Here is a 25,972-nt window from a genome sequence, read left to right as displayed (position 1 = left end):
AGGCTAACGGCATTTTGGGCTGTATAAGTAGGGGCATTGCCAGCAGATCGAGGAACGTGATCGTTCCCCTTTGTTCGACATTGGTGAGGCCTCATCTGGAATACTGTGTCCAGTTTTGGGCCCCACACTACAAGAAGGATGTGGAAAAATTGGAAAGAGTCCAGCGGAGGGCAACAAAAATGATTAGGGGTCTGGAGCACATGACTTATGAGGAGAGGCTGAGAGAACTGGGATTGTTTAGTCTCCAGAAGAGAAGAATGAGGGGGGATTTGATAGCAGCCTTCAACTACCTGAAGGGGGGTTCCAAAGAGGATGGAGCTCGGCTGTTCTCAGTGGTGGCAGATGACAGAACAAGGAGCAATGGTCTCAAGTTGCAGTGGGGGGAGGTCCAGGTTGGATATCAGGAAAAACTATTTCACTAGGAGGGTGGTGAAACACTGGAATGCGTTACCTAGGGAGGTGGTGGAGTCTCCTTCCTTGGAGGTTTTTAAGGCCCGGCTTGACAAAGCCCTGGCTGGGATGATTTAGCTGGGAATTGGTCCTGCTTTGAGCAGGGGGTTGGACTAGATGACCTCTTGAGGTCCCTTCCAACTCTGATATTCTATGATTCTATGATTCTATGAGAAACTACATGCACAACTGGGTGAATCAGATTAGTCACTCTTTACACAGTGAAAAATTACATTTTTATTATTTGGATAAATGAATTATGGATAACTACCCCTACTAATACCAATTCTATATTTGATGGTGCCCCATGCATCAATAATTCCTACACATCATCTTATAGCAAACCTTAATAGGCAGGAAACATGAGTGTGAATATTGGTCATCTCTCATTGTTTGTTAATGCAATGAAACCCATTCAGCCAGTTACTCAAAAGCAGTATAGAACTCAGTTGAAAGGGGAAAATTTCAAGGAATACAAATACGAAGTTAAAAAAATTGATAAAGGATGTTAAAGACAGGAGGGAAAAGTCCATGCTTGGAAAGGCTAAGGCTCAAAAAAGGAAGTTATTAAGTAAAAAAAATCCTAGAAAAGGTTAAGGTGAATTCCTACCCCAGAAATGAAAGTTGTTATTGTTGCATAAACGGTAGATGTGTTCAAGAAATAGTTTTGTTCTGCATTTGGAAAGAAGGACTATGAGATAATCATATCAAAGTGATGCTACATTAGCAGTCAAGGAGGATGTTAAACAGCAACCACCGTAGAACCTTAGCGTTGTGAACATCAGAGTAATGAACTGACTGATCCACCACACATCTCATTTATAACCAGAAGTACAGAATCAGGCAGCAGCAGAGCCAGTATGGGATTAGTTAAAAAAAGTCTAGGAATATAATTGCCGGTCAACCATATGATTTACAAAAAAAAAAAAAAAAAAAAAAAAAAGGGCTTTTCAAATACATCCAATTTCATTGCAGATTTAGATGAAATCTCAGGAAAAACTTCCTAACTGTAAAGATAGGAAGATAATGGAAAAGACACCTTGGGAAGTAGTGGAAGTTCCTTCGCTAGAGGTTTTCCAAAGAAGGCTTAATCTGTCTTGGGTGGTTTAGATGCAACATATCCTAAATCTTGACCCTTGCAATCCCTTCTCATGCTGTGGTTCTATGATTCAATGATGTATATTCCTACTGTAGACAAGATCTTAGTCAAACACAAGTCACTGGGCTCAATATCACAGTAACTGCTTGAAATTTAATGCCCTGTGTTATACAGGAGTCAGACTGGATGATTTAATGATCCCTGCTGACCTTGAACCCTATTTATTCAATTTCACAACACAGAAACAAAGGACCATTCAATTACATTGAAAGTCTGAACATATAACATCAAGAAAAGCAAACACCTTGTATAATCAAGCTGGCCTGTGGAACTCTTGCTACAGACATTATTGTAGCAAAGATCTTAGTTGAATGGGATTCTGAAATGGACTGGCCATTGTAAATGGCACTGGTGGCATCTCCTTCTGTTTGGGCTGACAACTTCATAAGAAGACCTCATTTTTAAAAGTTTGCCAAACTTTATAAGAAAATAAGAACATAAGAACGGCCATCTTGAGTCAGACCAAAGGTCCATCTAGCCCAGTATCCTCTCTTCCAACAGTGGCCAATGCCAGGTGCCCCAGAGAGAATGAAAAGAACAGGTAATCATCAAGTCATCCATCCCCTGTCGCTCATTCCCAGCTTCTGGCAAACGGAGGCTAGGGACACCATCCCTGCCCATTCTGGCTAATAGTCATTGATACACCTATCCTCCATGAATGTATCTAGTTCTCTTTGGAACCCTGCTATTATCTTAGCCTTCACAACATCCTCTGGCAAGGACTTCCCCAGGTTGACTGTATGTTGTGTGAAGAAATACTTGCTTTTATTTGTTTTAAACCTGCTGCCTATTAATTTCATTTGGTGACCCCTAGTTCTTGTGTTATGAGAAATAGTAAACAACACTTTGTTATCTACTTTCTCTACACCAGTCATGATTTTATAAACCTCAATCATATCTCACCTTAACTGTCTCTTTTCCAAGCTGACAAGTCCCAGTCTTATTAATGTCTCCTCATACAGAAGCCATTCCATACCTCTTATCATCTTTGTTGCCCTTTTCTGAACGTTTTCCAATTACAATATATCTTTTTTGAGATGGCACAACCACATCTGCATGCACTCTTCAAGATGTGGGCTTACCGTGGATTTATATAGAGGAAATATGATATTTTCTGTCCTATTATCTAGCCCTTTCTTAATTATTCCCAACATTCTGTTTGCTTTTTTGACTGCCGCTGCGCATTGAGTGAATGTTTTCCGAGAACTATCCACAATGACTCTGAGATCTCTTTCTTGAGTGGTGACAGCTAATTTAGACCCCATCATTTTATATGTAGACTTGGTATTATGTTTTCCAATGTGCATTACTTTGCATTCATCAACATTAAATTTCATCTGCCACTTTGTTCCCCAGCCAGCCAGTTTTGTGAGATCCTTTTGTAGCTCTTCACAGTCTGCCTGGATCTTAACTATCTTTAGTAATTTTGTATCATCTTCACATTTTGCCATCTCACTGTTTACCCCTTTTTCCAGATTATTTATGAATATGTTGAATAGGACTGATCCCAGAACAAACTCTGGGAGACACAACAATTTACATATCTCCATTCTGAAAACTGACCATCTATACCTAACCTTGGTTTCCTATCTTTTAACCAGTAAACAATCCATGAGAGAACCTTCCCTCTTTTCCATGGCAGCTTACTTTGCTTAAGAGCCTTTGGTGAGGGACCTTGTCAAAGGCTTTCTGAAAATCTAAGTACACTATATCCACTGGATCCCCTTGAGCCACATGCTTGTTGACCCCCTCAAAGAACTGTAGTAGATTGGTGAGGCATGGTTTCCCTTTACTAAAATCATGTTGACTCTTCCCCAACAAATTATGTTCATCTATATGCCTGACAATATTATTCTTAATTATAGTTTCAAACAGTTTGCCCAGTACTGAAGTCAGGCTTACAGGCCTGTAATTGCCGCGGTCACCTCTGAAGCCCTTTTTAAAAATTGGCATCACATTAGCTATCCCGCAGTTATCTGGTCCAGAAGCTGATATAAATGATAGGTTACCGACTACAGTTAATAGTTCTGCAATTTCATATTTGAGTTCCTTCAGAACAATTGTGTGGATACCATGTGGTCCTGGTGACTTATTGCTGTTTAATTTATCAATTTGTTCTAAAACCTTCTCTAACGATACCACAATCAAGGACAGTTCCGCATATCTGTCGCCTAAAAAGAATGGCTCAGGTTTGGGAAGCTGTGAAGACCAATGCAAAGAATTCATTTAGTTTCTCCAGAATGGCCTGATTGTCCTTCAGTGCTCCTTTAGCACCTCGATCGCCCAGTGGCCCCACTGGTTGTTTAGCAGGCTTCCTGCTTCTGATGTACTTAAAATTTATTTTGCTATTACTATTTGAGTCTTCGGCTAACTGTTCCTCAAATTCTTTTTGGCCTTCCTAATTGTGTTTTTCCACTTCATTTGCCAGTGTTTATTCTCCTTTCTATTTTCCTCACTAGGATTTAACTTCCACTGTTTAAAGGATGCCTTTTGCCTCTCACTGCTTCTTTTACTTTGTTGTTCAGCCACGGTGGCTCTTTTTTGGGTCTCATATTTTTTTTAATTTGGGGTATACATTCAAGTTGAACCTCTATTATGGTGTCTTTAAAAAGTTTCCATGCAGCTTGCAGAGATTTCACATTTGGCGCTGTACCCTTTAATTTCTGTTAACTAACCTCCTCATTTATGTGTAGTTCCCCTTTCTGAAATTAAATGCTACAGTGTTGGGCTGCTGTGGTGTTTTTCCTGCCACGGGGATATTAAATTTAATTATATTATGGTCACTATTACCAGTTGTCCAACTAAATTCATATCTTGGACCAGATCCTGTGCTCCACTTAGGACTAAATCAAGAATTCCCTCTCCTCTGGTGGGTTCCAGGGCCAGCAGCTCTGAGAAGCAGTCGTTTAAAGTGTCAAGAAACTTTATCTCTGCATCCCGTGCTGAGGTGACATGTACCCAGTCAATATGGGGATAGTTGAAATCCCCCATTATTATTGAATTTTTCTTTAATTTTAATAGCCTCTCTCATCTTCCTGAGCATTTCACAGTCACCATCACCATCCTGGTCAGGTGGTCGGTAATATGTCCCTACTGCTATATTCTTATTATTAGAACATGGAATTACTACTGATAGAGATTCTATGGTACAGTTTGATTAATTTACAATTTTTACTTCATTTGTTTCTACTCTTTCTTTCACATATAGCGCCACTCCCGCACCAGCACGACCTGTTCTGTCCTTCCGATATATTTTTCACCCTGGTATCACTGTGTCCCATTGATTATCCTCATTCCACCAAGTTTCCATGATTACTATGATATCAATATTGTCATTTAATATGAGGCACTCTAGGTCACTCAGTTTATTATTTAGACTTCTAGCATTGGTATATAAGCACTTTAAAAACTTGTCTCCTTTTAGCTGTCTGCCATAGAATCATAGAATCATAGAATATCAGAGTTGGAAGGGACCTCAAGCGGTCATCTAGTCCAACCCCCTGCTCAAAGCAGGACCAAACCCAGCTAAATCATCCCAGCCAGGGCTTTGTCAAGCCGGGCCTTAAAAACCTCCAAGGAAGGAGACTCCACCACCTCCCTAGGTAACGCATTCCAGTGTTTCACCACCCTCTTAGTGAAATAGTTTTTCCTGATATCCAACCTGGACCTCCCCCACTGCAACTTGAGAATTACACAATGTAATTAAATGGGACTCTTTTTTTATTTTACTGTTTCTCATCAGATCCTGCCTGTATTTTATTATTTTCCATTCTCTCATTCTAACTAGAAGATAAAGATTCTCTATTAATAGTTCCTCCCCTAAGGGATATCTGAACCACGTGCTTCTCTGCACCGGTCGGCTTTCCCCCAGCCCTTAGTTTAGAAACTGTAGGCTCCCCCTTTCCCAAAAGTTTCCCCAGTTCCTAATAAATCTAAACCCCTCCTCCCTACACCATCATCTCATCCACACATTGAGACCCTGAAGCTCTGCCTGTCTGACTGGCCCTGCGCGTGGAACTGGGAGCATCTCAGAGAATGCTACCATGGAGGTCCTGAACTTCAGTCTCTTACCTAGAAGCCTAAATTTGGCCTCCAGTACCTCTCTCCTATCCTTCCCTGTGTCATTGGTACTGACTTGTACCATACCCACTGGCTCCTCCCCAGCACTACACGTAAGTCTATCTAGATCAGTGGTTCCCAAACTTTAACAACCCACGAACCCTTTTCACTAAAATGTCAAGTCTTGCGAACCCTCTCCTAAAAACGAATATTTCTAGGGATTTTCTCCCTTACCTGAGTATAAATTATAAAAGCAGTGATCTTGGAAATATAAAATTTGTTTTTATGACATGCTTATTACACTTTATTTATTATTAATTATTGTTTATCATTATAGTAATTTTATGAGATTAGGAAAACGGCAAGAGTATTGCAAGATCTCACTTTCGTAGCTTGTATCACTTGGATTAAGCCTGTTATAAGACAAGGCTCCTATGTTTCATCAAGGAGTAGCAGATGTGAAACAGCATGAAGTTATTTAAGAAGCCAACTCAAAGAGTTCCTCCTACACAAACATTCAGGTCTTGAGCAATCCAGGCAAAGAACGGATGTTACATCAAAGCTTAAACTTGTTCTTCATAATAATTTTAAAAACAATCCTAGCTGCCTATTTAATTTTAAAAACAGCAAAAAATATCCACCTCCCTTTCCTATAAGGAGTCTTGAAGTTTAAATCTCCTCAGTGTGATAGATATGCTTGCTTTGATCTGCTTAGTTCTTGGAAGTCCCCAGGGCTCCAGGCTGCTGGCCCCGTGCTGCCCAGGATCCCTAGGGACAGTTCTGTCTGCCATTAGGGAATTTTTGCCTGAGAACCCCCTGTAAGATTTTGCGAACCCCCAAGGGTTCACTAGCCCCAGTTTGGGAACCACTGATCTAGATGTCTCGAGAAATCTGCAACCTTCGCACCAGGCAGACTAGTCACCGTGTGGTTCTCCTGGTCATTGTAAACCCAGCTATCTATGTCTCTAATGATCAAATCACCCATTAGTAATACCTGTCTCTTCCTAATAGTTGGAATTCCCTCCCCTGGAGAGGTATCCTCCGTGCAAGAGAATACCACAACATCACCTGGAAGGAGGGTCCCAACTATGGGGTAATTTCCCTCTGCTCCAGTTGGATGTTCTCCTTCCCTGGGACTTTCATCCTCCTCAACAGCACAGAGGCTGTCAGACCGGGGGTGGGACGTTCTACTGTGTCCTGGAAAGTCTTATCTATGTACCTCTCTGTCTCCCTCAGCTCCGCCAGCTCAGCACCTCTGGTCCCCAAAGCCCGTACATTGAGGGCCAGGAGCAAATTGCACTGAATGCACCCATATACCACCCACCCATAGGGCAGGTAATCATACATGGTGCGTTGGGTGCAATAAACTGGGTGGCTCCTACTCTGTTGCTGGACTTCTGTGTTTTAAATCTTTTTATTACTCTGTAAAGTTACCTTCCATCCTGATTTTGCAGGTGTAATTCTTTACTTTTTTCTTTATAATAAAGTCTTTCTTTTAAGAACCTGATTGATTTCAGTGTCCTGAAGACAAAGGGTCTGGCCTGTGCTCACATTGCTAAAGCAATTGGTTGGTATATTATTCTCAAGCCTCCCCAGGAAAGGGAGTGAAGAGGCTTGTTGGGGATAGTTTGGAGAGGATAGAGATTCAAAGTGACCCTTCCCTGAATTTTTGTGTAAATCACTTGGTGGTGGCAGCAATACCGTCCAAGGGCAAGGAAAGAAATTTGTGCCTTGGGGAAGTTTTAGCCTAAGCTGGTAGAATATAAGCTTAGGGCGTCTTTCATTGTCAATGTCCCCCCCCCCCGACTCTGAACTTTGGGGTACAGATGTGGGGACCTGCATGAAAGATTTAAAACACAGAGGATTCCCCTCTGGGCTCAGCTTCACACTTACAAAAACAGAAATAAAACTACCTCTGTAGCACAGGAAAATTGACAAGCCAAAACAAAAGATAACCTAATGCATTTCCTTGCCCTTCTTACAATGTCTGTGGTTTTAGATGGATTATTCCAGGTATATTTTCAGGAGATGTTGTACCTGCTTGGCTTCTCCCTCCGTCCGGAGAGGGAACAACAAAAGAGAACAACAAACAAATCCTCCCCCACAGATTTGAAAGTATCTTCTTTTCTCATTGGTCCTTCTGGTCATGTTCCAGCTAGGTTATTTGAACTACTTAACCCTTTAGAGGGAAGGCAATCCAGTACAGCTGCCAAGGATACATAATGGTTGCTATTCTCCCCCCTATTCATGACACATGGTCTATTTCATTCAAGCAGCAAACACACCACGAACACAGATACCCACACTACGGACAACAAACTTACCCGAAGGGTCACGTAATCGCTCCCACTTCACCTGGAGAACTCCCTTGCAAAACTCCCCTGTTAGCCACTCCTGTTCGCTAGCTCCCAAACTTTAATAGTTTGGACTGAAATGTCCCATACTGGGTGTCTTCTTCCAGCTGAATTGTTTTTTTTTTTTTTTTTTTGGAAATTTCAGACATAACAGTTTAGCCAACTTCTTGAGTGAAGCTAGGAGAGAAGATGTCTTCCCCATAGGAGGAGGTGACAGTGTTTGTGCATTAACTCATAGTTGGCTGCTGTGGTCTCTTACTCCAAGGGGAGTTTTGCCTGAGCAAACGATGGGCCACAGACTCACAATTTTGCCTTGTATGTCTACTAAAACCTTTCATGCTGAAGGATCCCCTGTGACACTTAAATGCAGCCACCTCAGGACTGGAGGCCAACAGCTGGGGAGGGCAGGAATGCACAAAAGAGTGACATTTTGGCCAGTGACACTGAGGCAAACTCATGACCTCTGGCAAGGCCCTGGGATATTTAATGGCTGTGAAGAGCAGAAAGGAAGCAGAGACTCTAACCCATCACCTGCACATTGCACTGAGTTTGTCGAGCAGGTTAGCTCCTCCGCAAGAGATGGGTACCTGTTAATTCTGAGACTGAAGTGTCTTCCCTGGGAATCCCTCTCAGCTCCCTATGTCCCACACTTGTCACACTCCAGCATCTGCAGCAACATCCCACGCCGAGAGCCAACACAGGAGATGTGCACCATTTATAATATAGTTCTGTGCAGTCCCAGTGGGGTTTGCTCAGCCTCTATTGGACAATCGGACATCTGAATGTAAACAGGCTGGAGACAAACCTGTCTGTGCTTCTGTGCTAATTATCCATTAGGAGTAAACAGTAATTAAGGGACCTTCCCAAAGGGAGATAAGAACACTCGGCCTCTGTGCTCAGTCATAGAGGAATTGGATGCTCTACGTATATTTAAAAATTATAGTTGATTAATAAGAAAACTAGGGATAATGCCAAGGTCTCTGTAGGGTCTGATACCCTTTAAATGCCCAGGAGTAGACAGACCAATCTGTAGAAAGAAGCCTGAGAGGAGAAACAAACACTATTTGCAGATACATAGGGTTGTTTCTAAGAGATCAGTTATCTAATCAATAGCTATGAATATACAGTGTAGCACCTTTAATTGAAGGATCTTCAAAAAAACCTAGCAAAGGAAAGTCATTATGGATATGTCCCCATCATATTGATAGGTAAATAGAGGCACAGGGAGAGATGACTTGGCTGAGGACTCAAAGAGAATGACAGACAGAACTGAGAAGTCCTCTCTTTCCTGCTATAACCACAGTCTCTCCATTAGTAGCTGAGAGCATGATGAGAGGGAAATGGACACACCGTATAGCAGGACCTGTTCATTGCATGATTTTGACGGACTTCACTGGGATGCAACATGAAACTGGGGTTCTACTAAGCATACCAGTCTGGGACCCTGTCACACTGTGAGACTGTGACAAGCTGGAATCCTCTTCAGGTCTTGCAGTTACAGAGCCATACACAGACAGGGACACACCCAGCTGCAGTTACATGAATGCTCTGTTTCAGAGTAGCAGCCGTGTTAGTCTGTATCCGCAAAAAGAACAGGAGTACTTGTGGCACCTTAGAGACTAACAAATTTATTAGAGCATAAGCTTTCGTGGACTGGACTACAGTCCACGAAAGCTTATGCTCTAATAAATTTGTTAGTCTCTAAGGTGCCACAAGTACTCCTGTTCTTTTTATGAATGCTCTGGGCTCAGCTTCACAGTTACAAAAACAGGAATAAAACTACCTTTGTAGCATAGGAAAATTCACAAGCCAAAAACATTTCCTTGCCCTATTTACAATTTCTGTTGTTTTAGATGGATTTTCCAGGTATATTTTCAGGAGATGTTGTTGTACCTGGTTGGTTTCTCCCTCCGTCCGGAGAGGCAACAACAAAAGAGAACAACAAACAAATCCTTCCTCCCTCCAGATTTAAAAGTATCTTCTTTTCTCATTGGTCCTTCTGGTCAGGTGCCAACTAGGCTATTTGAACTACATAACCCGTTACAGATAAGGCAGTGACTACCCTTCCCTCTATATTCATGACAAGGAAGGACTAGACCCAAACTGGAAAGGCTGTTCTAGATGGTGCTGGTTCCACCATGAGTGCAGGGGACTGGACTTAATGACCTCTCAAGGTCCCTTCCAGTTTTATGATTCTATGATTCTGTGCAGAGATTATTAGAACAGTGGTTCCCAAACTGGGGCTAGTGAACTCCTGGGGGTTCGCAAAATCTTACAGGGGGTTCTCGGGCAAAAATTCCCTAATGGCAGACAGAACTGTCCCTAGGGACCCCGGCACGGGGCCAGCAGCCTGGAGCCCTGGGGACTTCCAAGAACTAAGCAGATCAAAGCAAGCATATCTATCACACTGAGGAGATTTAAACTTCAAGACTCCTTATAAGAAATGGAAAGGGAGGCGGATATTTTTTGCTGTTTTTAAAATTAAATAGGCAGCTAGGATTGTTTTTTAAAATTATTATGAAGAACAAGTTTAAGCTTTGGTGTAACGTGCGTTCTTTGCCTGGACTGCTCAAGACCTGAATGCTTGTGTAGGAGGAACTCTTTGAGTTGGCTTCTTAAATACCTTCATGCTGTTTCACATCTGATACTCCTTGATGAAACATAGGAGCCTTGTCTTATAACAGGCTTAATCCAAGTGATACAAGCTACGAAAGTGAGATCTTGGAAGAGTATTGCCGTTTTCTTAATCTCATAAAATTACTGTAATGATAAATAATAATTAATAATAAATAATGTGTAATAAGCATGTCATAAAAACAAATTTTATATTTCCAAGATCATTGCTTTTATAATTTATACTCAGGTAAAGGAGAAAATCCCTGGAAATATTCGTTTTTAGGAGGGGGTTCGCGAGACTTGACATTTTAGTGAAAGAGGTTCACGGGTTGTTAAAGTTTGGAACCACTGACCTAGACTCTTTGTTCCAGAATGTCTGTGACAAGGAGTTCCACTGGCCAAATACGGATTATCTGTAAACAATTTTCTTTTCTCGGTGTTTTGTATACAGACTGCCAATGTAATTGAATTTTCCCTTTTTGTGTGTGTTGTGAGACACAGTAAATATAAATGCCTGATCTACTTTCATAGCGTTTAAGGTCAGAAGGGTCAATTAGATCATCAATTCCATCCTCCCGTATAACACAGGCCATTAAATTTTACCCAGTTATCACTGCATTGAGCTCCATGGCTTGTGTGTGACTAAGGCCGGGTCTACACTAGGATTTTATATCATGGAATCGTAGAGCAACAGGGTTAGAAGTGACTGCAAGGGTCATCTAGTCTGACCACCTGCCAGGATGCAGGATTTGTTGTGTCTAAACCATCCATGAAACTTTGTTCCAAAGGCTAATCACCCTCAGTGCTAAAAATTTGGCCTTATTTCCACCTGTAATTTGTCTGGCTTCACCCTCCAGACATTGAGTCTTGCTCTGTCTTTCTCTGCTAGATTAGAGAGCCCATTATTACCCACAGTTTTCTCCCCTGAAAGTCTCACTTGATCATCTTTTTGACAAGATAAATAGATGAAGCTCTTTAAATCTCTGACTGTCAAGCATTTTCTCCAGCCTCAAATCAGTTGTGTGGCTCTTTTCAACACCCTCTCCAAGTTTTAAACTTCCTTTTTGAAATGTGGACCCTGGGACTGGAGAGAGTTGGTTTCTCCAATGCCATGTGCAGAGATAAAATCCTTCCCCTGCTCCAACTCACCACTCCCCTGTTTATGCATCCAAGGATCACATTAGCCCTTTTGGCCCCATCATCGCACTGGGAGCTCACAATGAGTTGGTTGCCCACAGTGACCCCTAAATCCTTTTCAGGGTCCCTGCATTCCATAATACAGGCTCTAGTCTGTGGGTCGGGCCTGGATTTCCTGTTCCAAGAGAATAACTTTGCATTTTGTTTTCATGGGCCCAGCTCACCAAACGCTCAAGACCAATTGGTATGCCTGCCCTCGCCTCCTCATTGTAACCACTCTGCCAATCTTTGGGCCATCCACATATTTTATCTGAAGTGATTTTCTATTTCCTTCCAGATAATTGATGAAAATATTGAAAAGCATCAGACCTAGAACTGATCCCTGCAGAATCCAACTAGGAACAGCCCCGTTTACTGACAATGGCCCATTGACAATGGCTTTCTTAGATATGTCAGTCAGTTTTTAGTCCATTTTATGTGTGCTCTACTGATATTTTATAGTGTTCCTTTTTTATCTGAATGTTTTCCCCTACTAAATCAAATGCCTCCGAGAAATCAAAATCTATTACATCTCCATCGTTCCCTTGTTCAGCCAAACGTGTACTCTCATTAAAGGCTGTAATCAATTTTATTTGACAAGACCTGTTTTCCATAAACCATGTTGTTGATTGGCATTAATTATGTTCCTAGACTTTTTTTTAAACTAATCCCATTCCAGCTTTTCCATTGTTTCCTAATTTGTACAATCTATTTTTAAATTTTCCCTTTTAAAAAAATACTTTATGTTTAACACAGAACTGTTCTGTATTCACTTTTTTTTTTTGGTTCGGCTGCTGCTGCTGCCTGATTGTGTAGTTCTGGTTCCAATGAGATGTGGTCAGTTCGTAACTCTGGTGTTCGTAACTCTAAGGTTCTCCTGTTGATGCTGTTTAATATCCTCCTTGACTGCTAATGGGCTAGAAAGTATTTCATCATCACATGTGACATGAGTACCTGATATTGCTTCTTTTGGAATGCAGAACAAAACTATTTCTTGAATGTTTTCTTTCCAAATGCAGTACAAAAATGTTTCTAGAACACGTCTACCTTTTCTGTGACATTAGCAAGTTCCCTTTCTCCCTCTAGGCGGGGCCGGCTCCAGGCACCAGCTTGCCAAGCAAGTGCTTGGGGCAGCCACTCAGGAGAGGGGCGGCACGTCCAGCTATTCGGCAGCAATTCGGTGGACGGTCCCTCACTCCCGCTCGGAGCGAAGGATCTCCCGCCGAATTGCCACCGCAGATCGCGATCGCGGCTTTTTTTTTTTTTTGCGTCACTTGGGGCGGCAAAAACCCTGGAGCCGGCCCTGCCTCTAGGAATTGGCCTACACTTTTTCAAGGATTTTCTTCTTAATGTATGTCTGAGTGTGTGTGTGGTATGATTGAATGCATATGCTAATTGTTGTATCTTCAGTAAACGTGGCATATTGCCTTTTACTCTGAAAACAATCCCATTTGCTTCTTATAAGCATAACAACTCCTCCTGGCAACATTTTCGCTGTTACTTTTTGAGTCTTTGGCTAGCTGTTCTTCAAATTCTATTTTTTGGCCTGTGTAATTATATTTTTACACTTCACTTGCTAGAGTTTATGCTCCTTTCTATTTTCCTCACTAGGATTTAACTTCCACTGTTTAAAGGATGCCTTTTGCCTCTCACTGCTTCTCTTACTTTGTTGTTTAGCCACGGTGGCACTTTTTTGGTTCTCTTACTGTGTTTTTTTAATTTGGGGGATACATTTAGTTTGAGTCTCTATTATGGTGTCTTTAAAAACTTCCCATGCAGCTTGCAGGGATTTCACTTTTGGCGCTGTACCTTTTAATTTCTGTTTAACTAACCTCCTCATTTGTAGTCCCCCTTTTTGGAAATTAAATGCTACTGCGTTGAGCTGCTGTGGTGTTTTACCAGCCACAGGGATGTTAAATTTCATTATATTATGGTCACTATTACCACGTGCTCCAGCTATATTCAACTCTTGGACCAGATCCTGTGCTTCACTTAGGACTAAATCAAAAACTGCCTCTCCTCTGGTGGGCTCCAGGACTAGCTGCTCCAAGATGCCATCATTTAAAGTGTCAAGAAACTTTATCTCTGCATTCTGTGCTGAGGTGACATGTACCCAGTCAATATGGGCATAGTTCCCTGGTCAGGTGGTCAGTAGTATATCCCTACTGCAATATTATTATTAGAGCATGGAATTACTATCCATAGAGATGCTATGGTACAGTTTGGTTCATTTAAGATTTTTACTTCATTTGAATCTACACTTCCTTTCACATATAGTGCCATTTCCGCTCCAGCACAACTTGTTCTGCCCTTCCGATATATTTTATATGCTGGTATTACTGTGTCCCATTGATTATCCACATTCCACCAAGTTTCTGTGATGCCTTTTATATCAATATCCTCATTTCATATGAGGCACTCTAGTTCACTCATCTTATGATTTAGACTTCTGGCATTTAGCTATAATCACTTTAAAATATTACTTTTTAACTGTCTGCCATTTCATAATGTAACTGAATGGGACTCTTTTTCATTTGACTGTTTCTCATCAGCTCCTACCCATATTTTATCACCTTCCATCCTCTCCTCCTTACCAGGACATAGAAAATCTCCATTAATAGATCCTCTCCTAGGGATGTCTCAGTCTGAACCACATGCTCCTCCGCACCCGTCAGTTTTCCCCCAGCCCTTCATTTATCAACTACCCTATGACCTTGTTTATATTAAACAGGAATCTGGTTCCATTTTGGTTTAGGTGGAGCCCATTCTTCCCACAGAGGTATCCTCAGTGCAAGAGGAGAACACAACTTCATCTTGAAGAAGAGTCTGAACTATGGGATCGTTTCCCTCTGCTCCAGTTGGATGTTCTCATTCCCTTAGACTTTCATCCTCCTCAACAGCACAGAGGCTGTCAGACTGGACGTGGGACCATTCTACTGTGTCCTGGGAAGTCTCATCAATGTATCTCTCTGTCTCCCTTAGCTCCTCCAGTGAAGCCATTTTGGTCTCCAAACCCCATACTGGCTCCTTAAGCAGCTAAGTCCCACTGATTTAGGTCCCTAGGAGCTTGGCTGAGGGGCTGGAGAGAGGTGGCTATTTCCATGTGGGATTGTCAGCTGTGCACCCTCTCCTGGAGTGAGGTGCCTAGGACAGGTCAGAGCTTTCAGGTGAGAGACCCGAGAGACACGTGGGAGACCCAGATCCAAAATCTCTGCTCTACCTGATTTGGAGCAGGGTGTTATACACAGGTCTCCCACGTCCCACATGAGTGCCCTGAGTACCCAGCAAATGGCTATTCTGGGTGGGGCGCTCAGACTGTCAAGCTGGAGCTGTTCCACTTTGTACAAATAAATCTTCAGTGGAGCAGGGATTTGAATCTGGGTCTCCCACATTCCAGGTGAGGATGCTAAACCACTGGGCTATAGGATATTCTGGAGGTGCACACACATGGCTGCATGTGCAAACACACAGAGTCCCATGGGCACGCAGACAAACACGCATTCAGCTGCACATACCCCTATGTGCACATAGGATGACCAGATAGCAAGTGTGAAAAATCGGGATGGGGGTGGGGGGTAATAGGTACCTATATAAGAAAAAGCCCCCAAATCAGGACTGTCCCTATAAAATCGGGACATATGGTCACCCTATGTACACACCACACACAGATCCATGTGCACAAAAAGACACATGGATGCACATGCACACATTCACGTGCACACACACATTCCCGACCTGCAAGGCTCCATCCAGGAGGCAGGGTCTGAGGCCGATCAGGCCTGCTGGGGAGATGGGGTGGGGGACACCTCGTTGGAGAATCCCACCAGAATTGAAGGCTAAGTAAAGGCTCTGAGCAGCTCATTAGTTGAGTTCCTCTCTATCCGGGGGGTGCTTGATCCCAACTCCATGCCAAGCCCTGCCCCCACTCCAACTTTAACTCCAAGCCCCCAACCTTGCCCCGCCTCTTCCCACCCCTGCTCCACCCCAGGCCCTGCCCCCACTCCACCCCTTCTCTTGCCCTGGATTTGAGGGGTGTGTATACCTCAGAATGTGCTCAAGCTAATTGTAAGCATATTATGTGCATTCAGCCACCCTGAATTAATGAAACAGAACACCACATAGTTAAGGGTTAATTTGGAGACAGGCTTTCAGAAGCAAGGTCATCTCTAGCTGGCAGTTTCAGCTAATCAGAATGGGAGGAAGAGACAAACAATTAAACAACTGAGATTGAAAACCTTGGTGCTTGGAAAACCTTGAGTCTAAACCCCTCTGATATTAAAAGTTTACTGAAAGTTAGAAAAGTGACCCAACAGGGTCATTATGACCTATGTGTTTTGTAGAAGTTAGTTATAAAAGATTGGCTAATAGAGTGCACTTCGGAGCAGTTCTATGAAGCCATCTTGAGAGACCTTTTTCCTGACATCCTTTCTCCTCGGTGAATGAGCAACTGGCCACTGCAAACCTGCTTTTAGTTACTCAATATGGTTCCAGGTGTTAGGGCAATATCTGGGATGCTCTATACCTGTTGCTTATGCTTGTGTGTGCTTAAATCTAATAAACTGCAGTGTGAGACAAGAGCACGCTTACTTGCACTACTCCTTGATCAGACAGAATCGCTGAGTTCCTGTTGATTTATTCCTTACACCTCCTGGAGTGAAATAATTAAGTTGCCCCTGTTGGGGGTTCTGACAACACCAGGTAACATTTCTCCCAGACCGCACCCCTGCCCCATCTCTTGCCTGCATCTTTCTGCCCCCTCCATCAAGCATGCCCCGTCTCTGCTCCTCCCAGCACCTCCTGCGTGCTGCAGAATAGCTGATCTGTGGTGAGTGGAAGGCACAGGGAGAGAGTGGGAGGATTTGATCCCCAGGGCCACCGGTGAGAGAGAGGTGCTGAAGGGAGGGAGGGGAGCTTGGCTGCCAATAGGGGCTAAGCAACGGCTCATTTTTTCCATGGGTGCTCCTCTATGTAGTGATCAAAAGTGTTATGCAGAGCGTATGTCAGACTCAGCGGTGAAAGGCAGGGGGAATGCCTTTTTAATTGTTATATTCACCTGGCATGTCCGGGTCTTCGGCGGCATTTTGGCGGTGGGTCCTTCAGTCACTGACAGTCTTCTGTGGCGTTTTGGTGGCGGGTACTTCTTTGTTTGGCGGGAAGATTTATTACCCACTGCCAAAATGCTGCTGAAGACCATCAGTGACTGAAGGACCTGCGGCCAGAATGCCGCCAAAGACCCGGATGTGGTGAGTGTAACAATTGAAAAGGCGTCTCCCCCTCACCCCCACCCCCCACGGCGGTCCCGATATTTTGAACTTATCATCTGGTCACCTAGGATACGGTGCCTTGTATGTGTGTAAATAGCCGGCTAATGGAAGTGGTGCCATTTATATCCCTCCCTGTGAGCTACCGAAGCCATCCTACCCTCTGCCCAGCATCCCGCCTTTCCAGCTAACACAGGGGCTTATCCTTCTGTCTCTATCAGCTATCCTCCTAGCTCCAAAGCTGATCCCTTGCCCTGTCCCCAAGGCCTGGTGCAAGACAAAGGGCTCCCAGCCCATCCCCATTCCAGGGACCCTGCCTGCTACAGACTCCCAGCCCAGAGGAGAAAAAGGGAGCTGAAAGCTAAAGAAATAAACCACGCAATGGTCTCTGCCCTCAGGACTTTGTAGATGAGCTTTAGAGACCACAAGTTGTATGATGCACAATCTCACCCGCCTGCCACAGAACCTGATCCCAAGCTTCAGCTGCTTTTATACGGCTTCCGTGTGCACTCCTGGTTTGCCTGTCTGCCCCAGTGCTGTGTCCTCACGGCACTCACTGCAGGCTGCTTGTCAGGCCACAGGAGCTGCGGTCTCAGCCCTGGAGCAGAGGGAATCCAGTTGGTGGGGGTGGAAGATGGAGATGATCCAGCGAGTGATGGTGGGAGGGGATGAGTGATCAACAGGGGTGGGGTGTTGGGGGAAATGGCACAGAAGGGGGAAAGGCCTTGAGGGAAGAGGCAGGGCAAGGGGGTGTCAGGTGTCCAGTTATCAGTAATTAGAACTGTGGCAACTCTATGAGTTAATGAGTTGTGCATAGTCCGATTCCCCAGTTTATCACTATTACACAGCACAGTAAGGCTAAGAAAGGGTTGAATGTCTCTTTGACTGTTCAGTCCGTGATTCAGGGAAGAGGGCCCTGCACCATGTCACCAGCCAGCTCTGGAGCAGCCTGTCCCGGATCTGTTTGGTCCTCACCCCGTAGATGATGGGGTTTAGCATGGGGGGCACCAGGAGGTACATGTTGGCAATGAGAACGTGGAAATACAGGGGCACGTTGTGGCCAAACCGGTGCGAGATGAAGGAGAAGAGACCTGGGATGTAAAAGGTTAAGATGACACAGAGATGGGAGCTGCAGGTCCCAAAAGTTTTGAGCCGGGCGTTCTTTGTGGGGAGGCAGAAGATGGCACTGAGGATCTGGGTATAGGACATGGCAATAAAAAACACATCTACACCAGTCACCAAGAATGCCACAGAGAGGCTGTAGTAACTACTGATACGGATGTCTGCGCAGGCCAGTTTCACCACAGCTATGTGCTCACAGTATGTGTGTGGGATGATGTTGGTTCTGCAATATGGCCATTGCCTCGCCAGGAAGGGATGGGGAAGTACAAGCATGCCGCCACGCAGCACCACAGCTAGGCCGATCTTGGCTACCACAGGGTTTGTCAGGATGGTGGAATGTCTCAGGGGATCACAGATGGCCACATAACGATCAAAAGCCATGGCCAGAAAGATTCCAGACTCCATCGTTGAGAAGCAGTGAATGAAGTACATCTGGATGAGGCAGGCACTAAAATCAATCTCCCTGGAATTGAACCAGAAGATGCTCAAAGTCTTGGGCATGATGGACGTACACAGGACCAGGTCGGTGATGGCCAGCATACAGAGGAAATAGTACATGGGCCCATGGAGGCTCGGGTCCATTTTCACAATGAAAAGGATGGTGAAGTTCCCCAAAATGGCTATGGTGTACATGGTGAAGAAGGGGATGGAGATCCAGACATGAGCTCCCTCCAGGCCAGGAATGCCCAGCAGGATGAAGGTGGAGGGGTTGGTGAAGTCGGTTGTGTTGGAATCTGACATGGAGTAGGGGAGATGGTGTCCAAAGCTGAGGCACAATGTTGTCTCCTGCATATACCGTACTTTCCCCTGACTTCCTGTATGTGCCTAGGGTGATGGTCACAGTACAAATGCCTGGTGGAGAGACAAAGTTAATATGAGACACTACATGCACTACTGGAGGCTGTTTTCATGGGTGAAGCAGAGTGTTTGCTCTTCACACACTGAAAATGACATTTTCACTACTCAGATAAATGAATTATGAAGAACCCACCCTACTAATGTCAATTCCATATTTTATGGTGCTCCTTTCCTCAATAATTCCTACACATTGTGCTGTGGAAAACCTTAATAGGAACCAGCAAGAAATTGATCCATCATTGTTCCTTATGCCTTGTCTACACTGCAAAGTTTTTTAGCCAAAAGACAGCTTTTAAAGACAGTTAAACAGTGGAGGTGTATACTCTGCAAAGCAACTTCCGATGACGGAACTCCTCAGTTTCAGTGAGATTATAAAACCACCTTGACAAAAGTTGTAAGGCTTTTTAATCAAAAATTTTGTCGCCCAAGTGCCAATATAGACATTTGTACTTGATTTTATCACAGTAATAGGCCTCCGGAAGGCATCCCACAATTCCCAACCTGACCATTCTGGTTAGTAGTTTCAATTCTGCTACCCTGTATCCAGGCAAACACCTTCCACCCATGCCCCCTTGTAAAGTCCCGTGAATATTGAAATTCCTCTTCTTGTTTGCTTGGCGTAGAGAGCTCACATCACATGTTCCCAGATAACCACGGTGAATCCATGCAGCAATTGCCCTCCCACTTGGACCACTTCAGAGCTGCTGGATCTACTCATTATTTGGGAAGAGGAGGTGGTGCAGTCCCAGCTGTGCTCCAGTTGTTGGAATTTCGATACGCACAGGCAGATTTCATGCAGCTTGTGGGAAAAGGGCTATGATAGGAACACACTGCATTGCAGAGCAAAGGTGAAGGAGCTGAGGCATGTGTACCGGAAGGCAAGGGAGGCAAATGGTTCCTCTGTTGCCCCAGACCTGCTGTTTTTATAAGGAGTCGGATGCTATCCTTGATGCAATGAAAACCAGGCTAGAGAATCCATGCTGTAGGGAGTTTCCTATTCACCTAGTTACTGAAAATCTGAGAGTGGAAAATACCCAAACCTTTGCCAAGACGTGCCCTTTTAAAGTCCCGGGAATTTTGAAATTCCTCTTCCTTTTTGCTTGGCGTCGAGAGTTCACATCATAGAATCATAGAATGATAGAATATCAGGGTTAGAAGGGACCTCAGGAGGTCATCTAGTCCAACTCCCTGCTCAAAGCAGGACCAATTCCCAACTAAATCATCCCAGCCAGGGCTTTGTCAAGCCGGGCCTTAAAAACCTCTAAGGAAGGAGATTCCACCACCTCTCTAGGTAACCCATTCCAGTGCTTCACCACCGTTCTAGTGAAAACGTTTTTCCTAATATCCAACCTAAACCTCCCCTACTGCAACTTGAGATCACTACTCCTTGTTCTGTCATCTGGTACTACTGAGAACAGTTTAGGGCCATCCTTTTTGGAACCCCCTTTCAGGCAGCTATCAAATCCCCCCTCATTCTTCTCTTCTGCATACTAAACAATCCCAGTTCCCTCAACCTCTCCTCATAAGTCATGTGCTCCAGCCCCCTAATCATTTTTGTTGCCCTCTGTTGGACTCTTTCCAGTGAGGAGGTGTTCTCCATTCCAGAGGTGTCCAGCCAGTCTCAGCAGTCACAAAATCAGGTGAACAAGAAGCAGGAGAGGAGACCCCTGGTAAGTGATTTTGCTTTGTGAAGTATGGAGATGGGTTGAGGGCAGAGAAATTACAAGTCTGGCTGTATTTCTGTGCACTTGGTATATTCCCGTGCAGCTAGGCAGTATGGTGGAAGAGGGTGTTGATGCTCACCGAGATGTCACAGGAATCCTTCAGAGAGATCTCCAGGAAACTTTCCTGCAGGTACTCCACAATCCTGTGCCGGAGGTTTCTTGGCAGAGCTGCTTTGTTCCTTCCCCCATTGAGGGACACTTTCCTGTGCCATTCTGCAATTACTTGGGCAAGGACCAAAGTGGCACACAGGCGAGCAGCATAGGGATGGGGGAGGAAGCCACAAGTGTGTAGTAGATGCACACTTGCTTCCTTGCTTACCCTCGTGAGAGAAATATCTGCTACAATGACCCCCATCTGAGGAACAAGGTAGGGAACTTTAGAATATTGCCCCCTGAGAAGTGCCCCATGACCCCTTAAACATTGCTTTTCTCCCATGCACAATGTCCCCTACTCCTGGGTACACTCACGATGCTTGTGGTGTTCGCTGGCATGTGTGCTTGACAAGGGTCAGCCAGAAAGTGATTGGTGTGTTACCAGCAGTGTATTTTAATGTAGCGTTTCAATGCTGTACGTGTACTTAACAATGATGCTTCTGTTTATTCTTACTTGTGCTTCACCAGATATTTCTTTGAAAGGAGGCACCCCGTTCACCCCAGCTGAGTGTCTCCACCAGATAAGAAAGAGCCCAAGACAGAGCAAGGAAGATATGTTCTGGGAGGTACTTCAGCACTCAGATGCAGAAAAGATGGAATGCAGAAAGTGGAATATGACAAGCAGGAAAGAAAAGGAAATGAGGCATGCACTAGGGGCATAACAGAGAGGCTGATAAAAGTTTTGGAGCAGCAAACCAACATGCTGCAGTCCTTCGTAACCCTCCAGACTGAGCAGGTGCATGTCTGCCTGCCCCTTCAGCACATTCAGAGTTCTTTCCCATGCCCTCCCCAGACTCCACCCATACACTTCCTTCCAATTTCTGGTACTTCGTGCTTTACCATTCACTCCATCCCTGCAGACACCTTTTCAAATGACAGCTAGATTGACGCCCAGCAATAAAAGTCAGCCCTCCCCTGGTACCTTCCCCTCTCAAGAATGTGAGCTTGTCTGTGTGTGTATGCAAGGTGTTGTGGTTTTTTGGCAATAAATGCAAAGTTATTTGAATAATAAGCACTCAATATTTGTTTCCATGTAAGTTATGAAGCAGATGGCAGCAGTAAACAAGCAAGCAGTTTTATTATTTCCTTACATTGAATCCTGGGCTTGAACAAAACTGGACTTCATTATGCATTACAGTCCCAAGCATAGCAACAAACATTACTGGTTATCATCTTCAATGTGTTGCTTCAAAGCCTCCCTGATTCGAATTGACCTCTGTTGTGCCCCTCTAATAGCCTTGGTATGTGGCTGCCCAAAATCAGCAGCCAAGTGTTCTGTCTCAGCCGTCCACCTCTGAGCAAACTTTTTGCCCTTTCCTGCACAAATATCATGCAATGTGCGACACAAGGCTACGACCATGGGACTATTTTCCTCATTGAGGTCTAACCTGTCATAAGGGCCTCACCAACATGCCTTTAATCTGCCAAATGCACATTCTACAGTCCTCCTGCACCTACTCAGTGAATTGTTGAAACACTCCTTACTGCTATCCAGGTTTCCCATGTATGGCTTCATAAGCCCTGGCATTAAGGTGTATGCCGGGTCTCCCAGGATCACCAGGCATTTCGACATCCCTACGGGGATCTTCTGGTCTGAAAAGAAAGTCCTCATTTGCAACTTTATGTAAAGGCTGGTGTTCCTAAAGATTCGTGCATCATGCAATTCTCTGGACCACCCTGCACTGATTTCAATTAAATGCCCACAGTGATCCACAAGCACCTGTAACACCATGGAGAAGTACCCCTTCCGATTGATATACATGCCAACTATCATCCCTCCACAGTTAGGAAAACCAATTTCTGCAAAGCCATCCACAATATCACATATCCCCAAAGGTTGATTTCCTGACTGCAAACTGATTTGTGACCGACTGGTAGCAGCCTGGAGTCGCCAGCTTCCACACTGCGATCGCCAAGTACTTCTCCACCAAGAGGGCAGTTCTCATTTGGGTGTCCTTGTGCTGCAGGGTTGGGCGAGCTCAGCACACAATTCCAGGAAGGTGGTTTTCCTCATCCAAAAGATCTGCAGCCACTGCTCATCATCCCAGACCTGCACAACGATGCGATCCCACCACTCAGTGCTGCTTTCCACTGTGTTCAGCTGTTCCATACATTTCAAAAGCAACCTAATACTGCTGCTATCCTTGTTGGACAGCATGTCAGGGAACTGTGACTCCCGTTGCTTTCACAACTTCAAGATTGATTTCACTGCCATTTGTGATGTGTTACTGACAGCTAGCAGAGAAGTGCCGCGAACTGGAGATGGGAAAACATGGAATGCTGGGATAGAAAACAACGCATCATGGAACATTGAGCCTGAACCCATGATGAGCTGTGATCCACTCCACCTTCCCACAACACCTTTTGGCACAAGATGGTGAGCTGAACTGTCGAATAGCTACCCACAGTGCATTGCTCTCAGTGTCTCTGCAACTGCCCCATATGAGGATGTGCTATGCCAAAAGAGAAAGACAGTGTTAATGTGCAACAATGATTTTCTTTAAAGGCTTTTTGGTCATTGACCAAACTTTTGGCAAAAATATCTCCCAGTGTACACATAGCCTTAATGCAATGAAAACCAGGCTAGAGAATCCATGCTATAGGGAGTTTCCCATTCACCTAGTTACTGAAAATCTGAGAGTGGAAAAAAACCCAAACCTTTGCTAAGACATGTGCCAGGGAAAAACATCCCAACTAGAACACAGCTCAGGGAAAATTTTGTGCAGTCATTGATAGCAGCTCCACAGAAACACCCGCTTATTTGCAGTAGTGGCCAAAACAAAGACAATGTTCAGATGCCTAAGGAAAGGGATGGAGAATAACCTGCTCTGGATATGTGCTCAGTTTTTGTCACCCAGTCTCTAACAGATAAAGCAGATAGAAAGGGGATTTCCGAGACAGGCTCTGAGAATGGGGAAGACTACCATATGCAGATTGAAAAGTCTGGGACTGTTTCATTTAGAGAAGAGACAAAGAACGGGACATATGACAGAGGAGAACAAAATAAAAGAATGGAACTGATTACATTCAAATGGACAAGCATAGAATAGTTCCCAAACATTAATAGCTATCTACAGATGTCAGTCAAAAAGGCTAATCCCCCAAAGCTGAGGAAATTTATCAGCAAAACTGATTGGGGGGAAAATATTAGACAGGAAAATGGGAATGAAAATCGCGAGTTTGTTGGATAGCTAAAAAGTCATGATTCCACAGTCAAGGAAGTGGAGAACTTTGCTAAAAACCTGGTTCAGTGGCAAAGTGAAGGCAGCAATTATGTGGGAAAAAAGTAATATATACATATGGAAAAAAAATTCCTAGAGGGAGAAAGGAATTTTGTTAATGTTGCAGAAAACGTAGATGTGTTGCAAAAATAGTTTTTTTTCTGTATTTGGAAAGAAGCAGTATCAGGTACTCATGTCACATGAAGTGATGAAATAGTCTCCAGTCCATTAGCTGCCAAGGAGAATGTTAAGCAGCATCTACAATAGAACTGCAGAGTTACGAACACCAGAGTTACAAACTGACCTATCCACCACACATCTCATTTGTCAGGAGTAGAGCCAAAAAAAAAAAATAAAATAAAATAAAGGACCGTTCTGGGTTAAACGTAAACTCTTAAAAAATGAAGGGAAAGTTTAAGAAAAAAGATGTGACAAGTTTAGGGAACAATGGAAAAACTGGTATGGGATTAGTTCAGAAAAAGTCTAGGAATATTATTAATGCCAGTCAACAACGTTGTTTATGGAAAACAGGTCTTGTCAAATAAAACTGATTTTATCCTTTAATGAGAGGATACTTTTGGTTGATCAAGGGTACTGCACAGATGCAATAATCTTCAATTTCTCTGAGGCATTTGATTTAAAAAGGAAAAAACATCTCCACATGGCATTGGTGAAACGGACCGCATCCAGTGCCGGGCTCTACATTTCTAAAAGGCTGTTGAGAAATTGGAGAGGGTGCAGAGAAAAGCTTCAGAAATGATTGGAGGATGGAGAAAATGCCAGACAGTGAGAGACTTAAAGGGCATCAGATATTTAACTTATCAAAAAGACTATTAAGCGGAGACTTTCTTGGGGTGAGAAGCCATGGTGAAGCGGAGAAAGGCAAAGCAAGACCCAATGGCTGGAAGCTGAAGCCAGACAAATTCCAGTTGGGAATAAGGGCCAAATGTTTATCACTGAGGGTGATTAACCTTTAGAACAAACTGCGAAGGGAAGTGGTGGATTCTCCAACTCCCTGTGTCTGCAGACCCAGACTGGATGCTTTCCTGGAAGATCTGCTTGAGGGCTTCTCTACACTTAAAATGCTACAGCAGTGCTTCCTTAGCATTTCAGTGTAGACACGACTTACACCGATGGTGGTAACTAGGTTGATGCTGTCTACACTGGGGTTAGGTTGATATAGCGACATCCTCCAGGGGTGTGTACTATTTTGCTGTTGCAAACAAAGCAAATGCAATTTTGGGGTTGCATTAACAGAGACATAGCATGAAAGTCATGGTAGGTGATACCACCGCTCTACTCAGTGCTGGTTAGGCCTCAGTTGAAGTACTGTGTCCAGTTTAGGTCACTAAGGTTTAGGAAGGATGTAGAGATACTGGAAAGGATCTAAAGGCAAGTGACAAAGGTGATCCAAGGGATGGAATTCAAGCCATATGAGCAAGCTGAAGGAACCAGGTATGTTTAGTTTGGAAAAGAGGAGATTGAGGGGACATGCCAGCGAACGAATGGATATAAACTGGCCGTCGGGAAGTTTAGGCTTGAAATTAGACGAAGGTTTCTAACCATCAGAGGGGTGAAGTTTTGGAACAGCCTTCCGAGGGAAACAGTGGGGGCGAAAGACCTCTCTGGCTTTAAGATTAAGCTTGATAAGTTTATGGAGGGGATGGTTTGATGGGATAAAGTGATTTTAGTCAATAGGTCAATAACATGCCATCGCTGGTAATTAGTAACAATGGTCAATGATGGGATATTAAAAGTTACTACAGAGAACTTTTCCAGAGAGTCTGGCTAGAGAATCTTGCCCGCATGCTCGGCGTTC

At 44.0% G+C, this 25,972-nt stretch overlaps 1 protein-coding gene across 1 annotated transcript; it reads right to left on the bottom strand.

The window, feature by feature from the left end:
* Positions 1-15,456: 15,456 nt before the first annotated feature.
* LOC128848854 (olfactory receptor 52R1-like) lies at positions 15,457-18,989 on the bottom strand. Its single transcript, XM_054049122.1, has 2 exons — positions 18,016-18,989; positions 15,457-15,592 (listed from the first exon to the last, which is right to left on the bottom strand). The coding sequence occupies exons 1-2, from the start codon at positions 18,987-18,989 to the stop codon at positions 15,457-15,459; spliced, it is 1,110 nt and encodes a 369-aa protein (XP_053905097.1).
* Positions 18,990-25,972: the final 6,983 nt, after the last annotated feature.

The sequence above is a fragment of the Malaclemys terrapin genome, chromosome 1 (genome assembly GCF_027887155.1).
Source record: "Malaclemys terrapin pileata isolate rMalTer1 chromosome 1, rMalTer1.hap1, whole genome shotgun sequence".
NCBI classification, from domain to species: domain Eukaryota; kingdom Metazoa; phylum Chordata; order Testudines; family Emydidae; genus Malaclemys; species Malaclemys terrapin.
The sequence above is the reverse complement of the archived record's forward strand: the minus strand, read 5'-3'. Positions and strand labels throughout refer to the sequence as shown.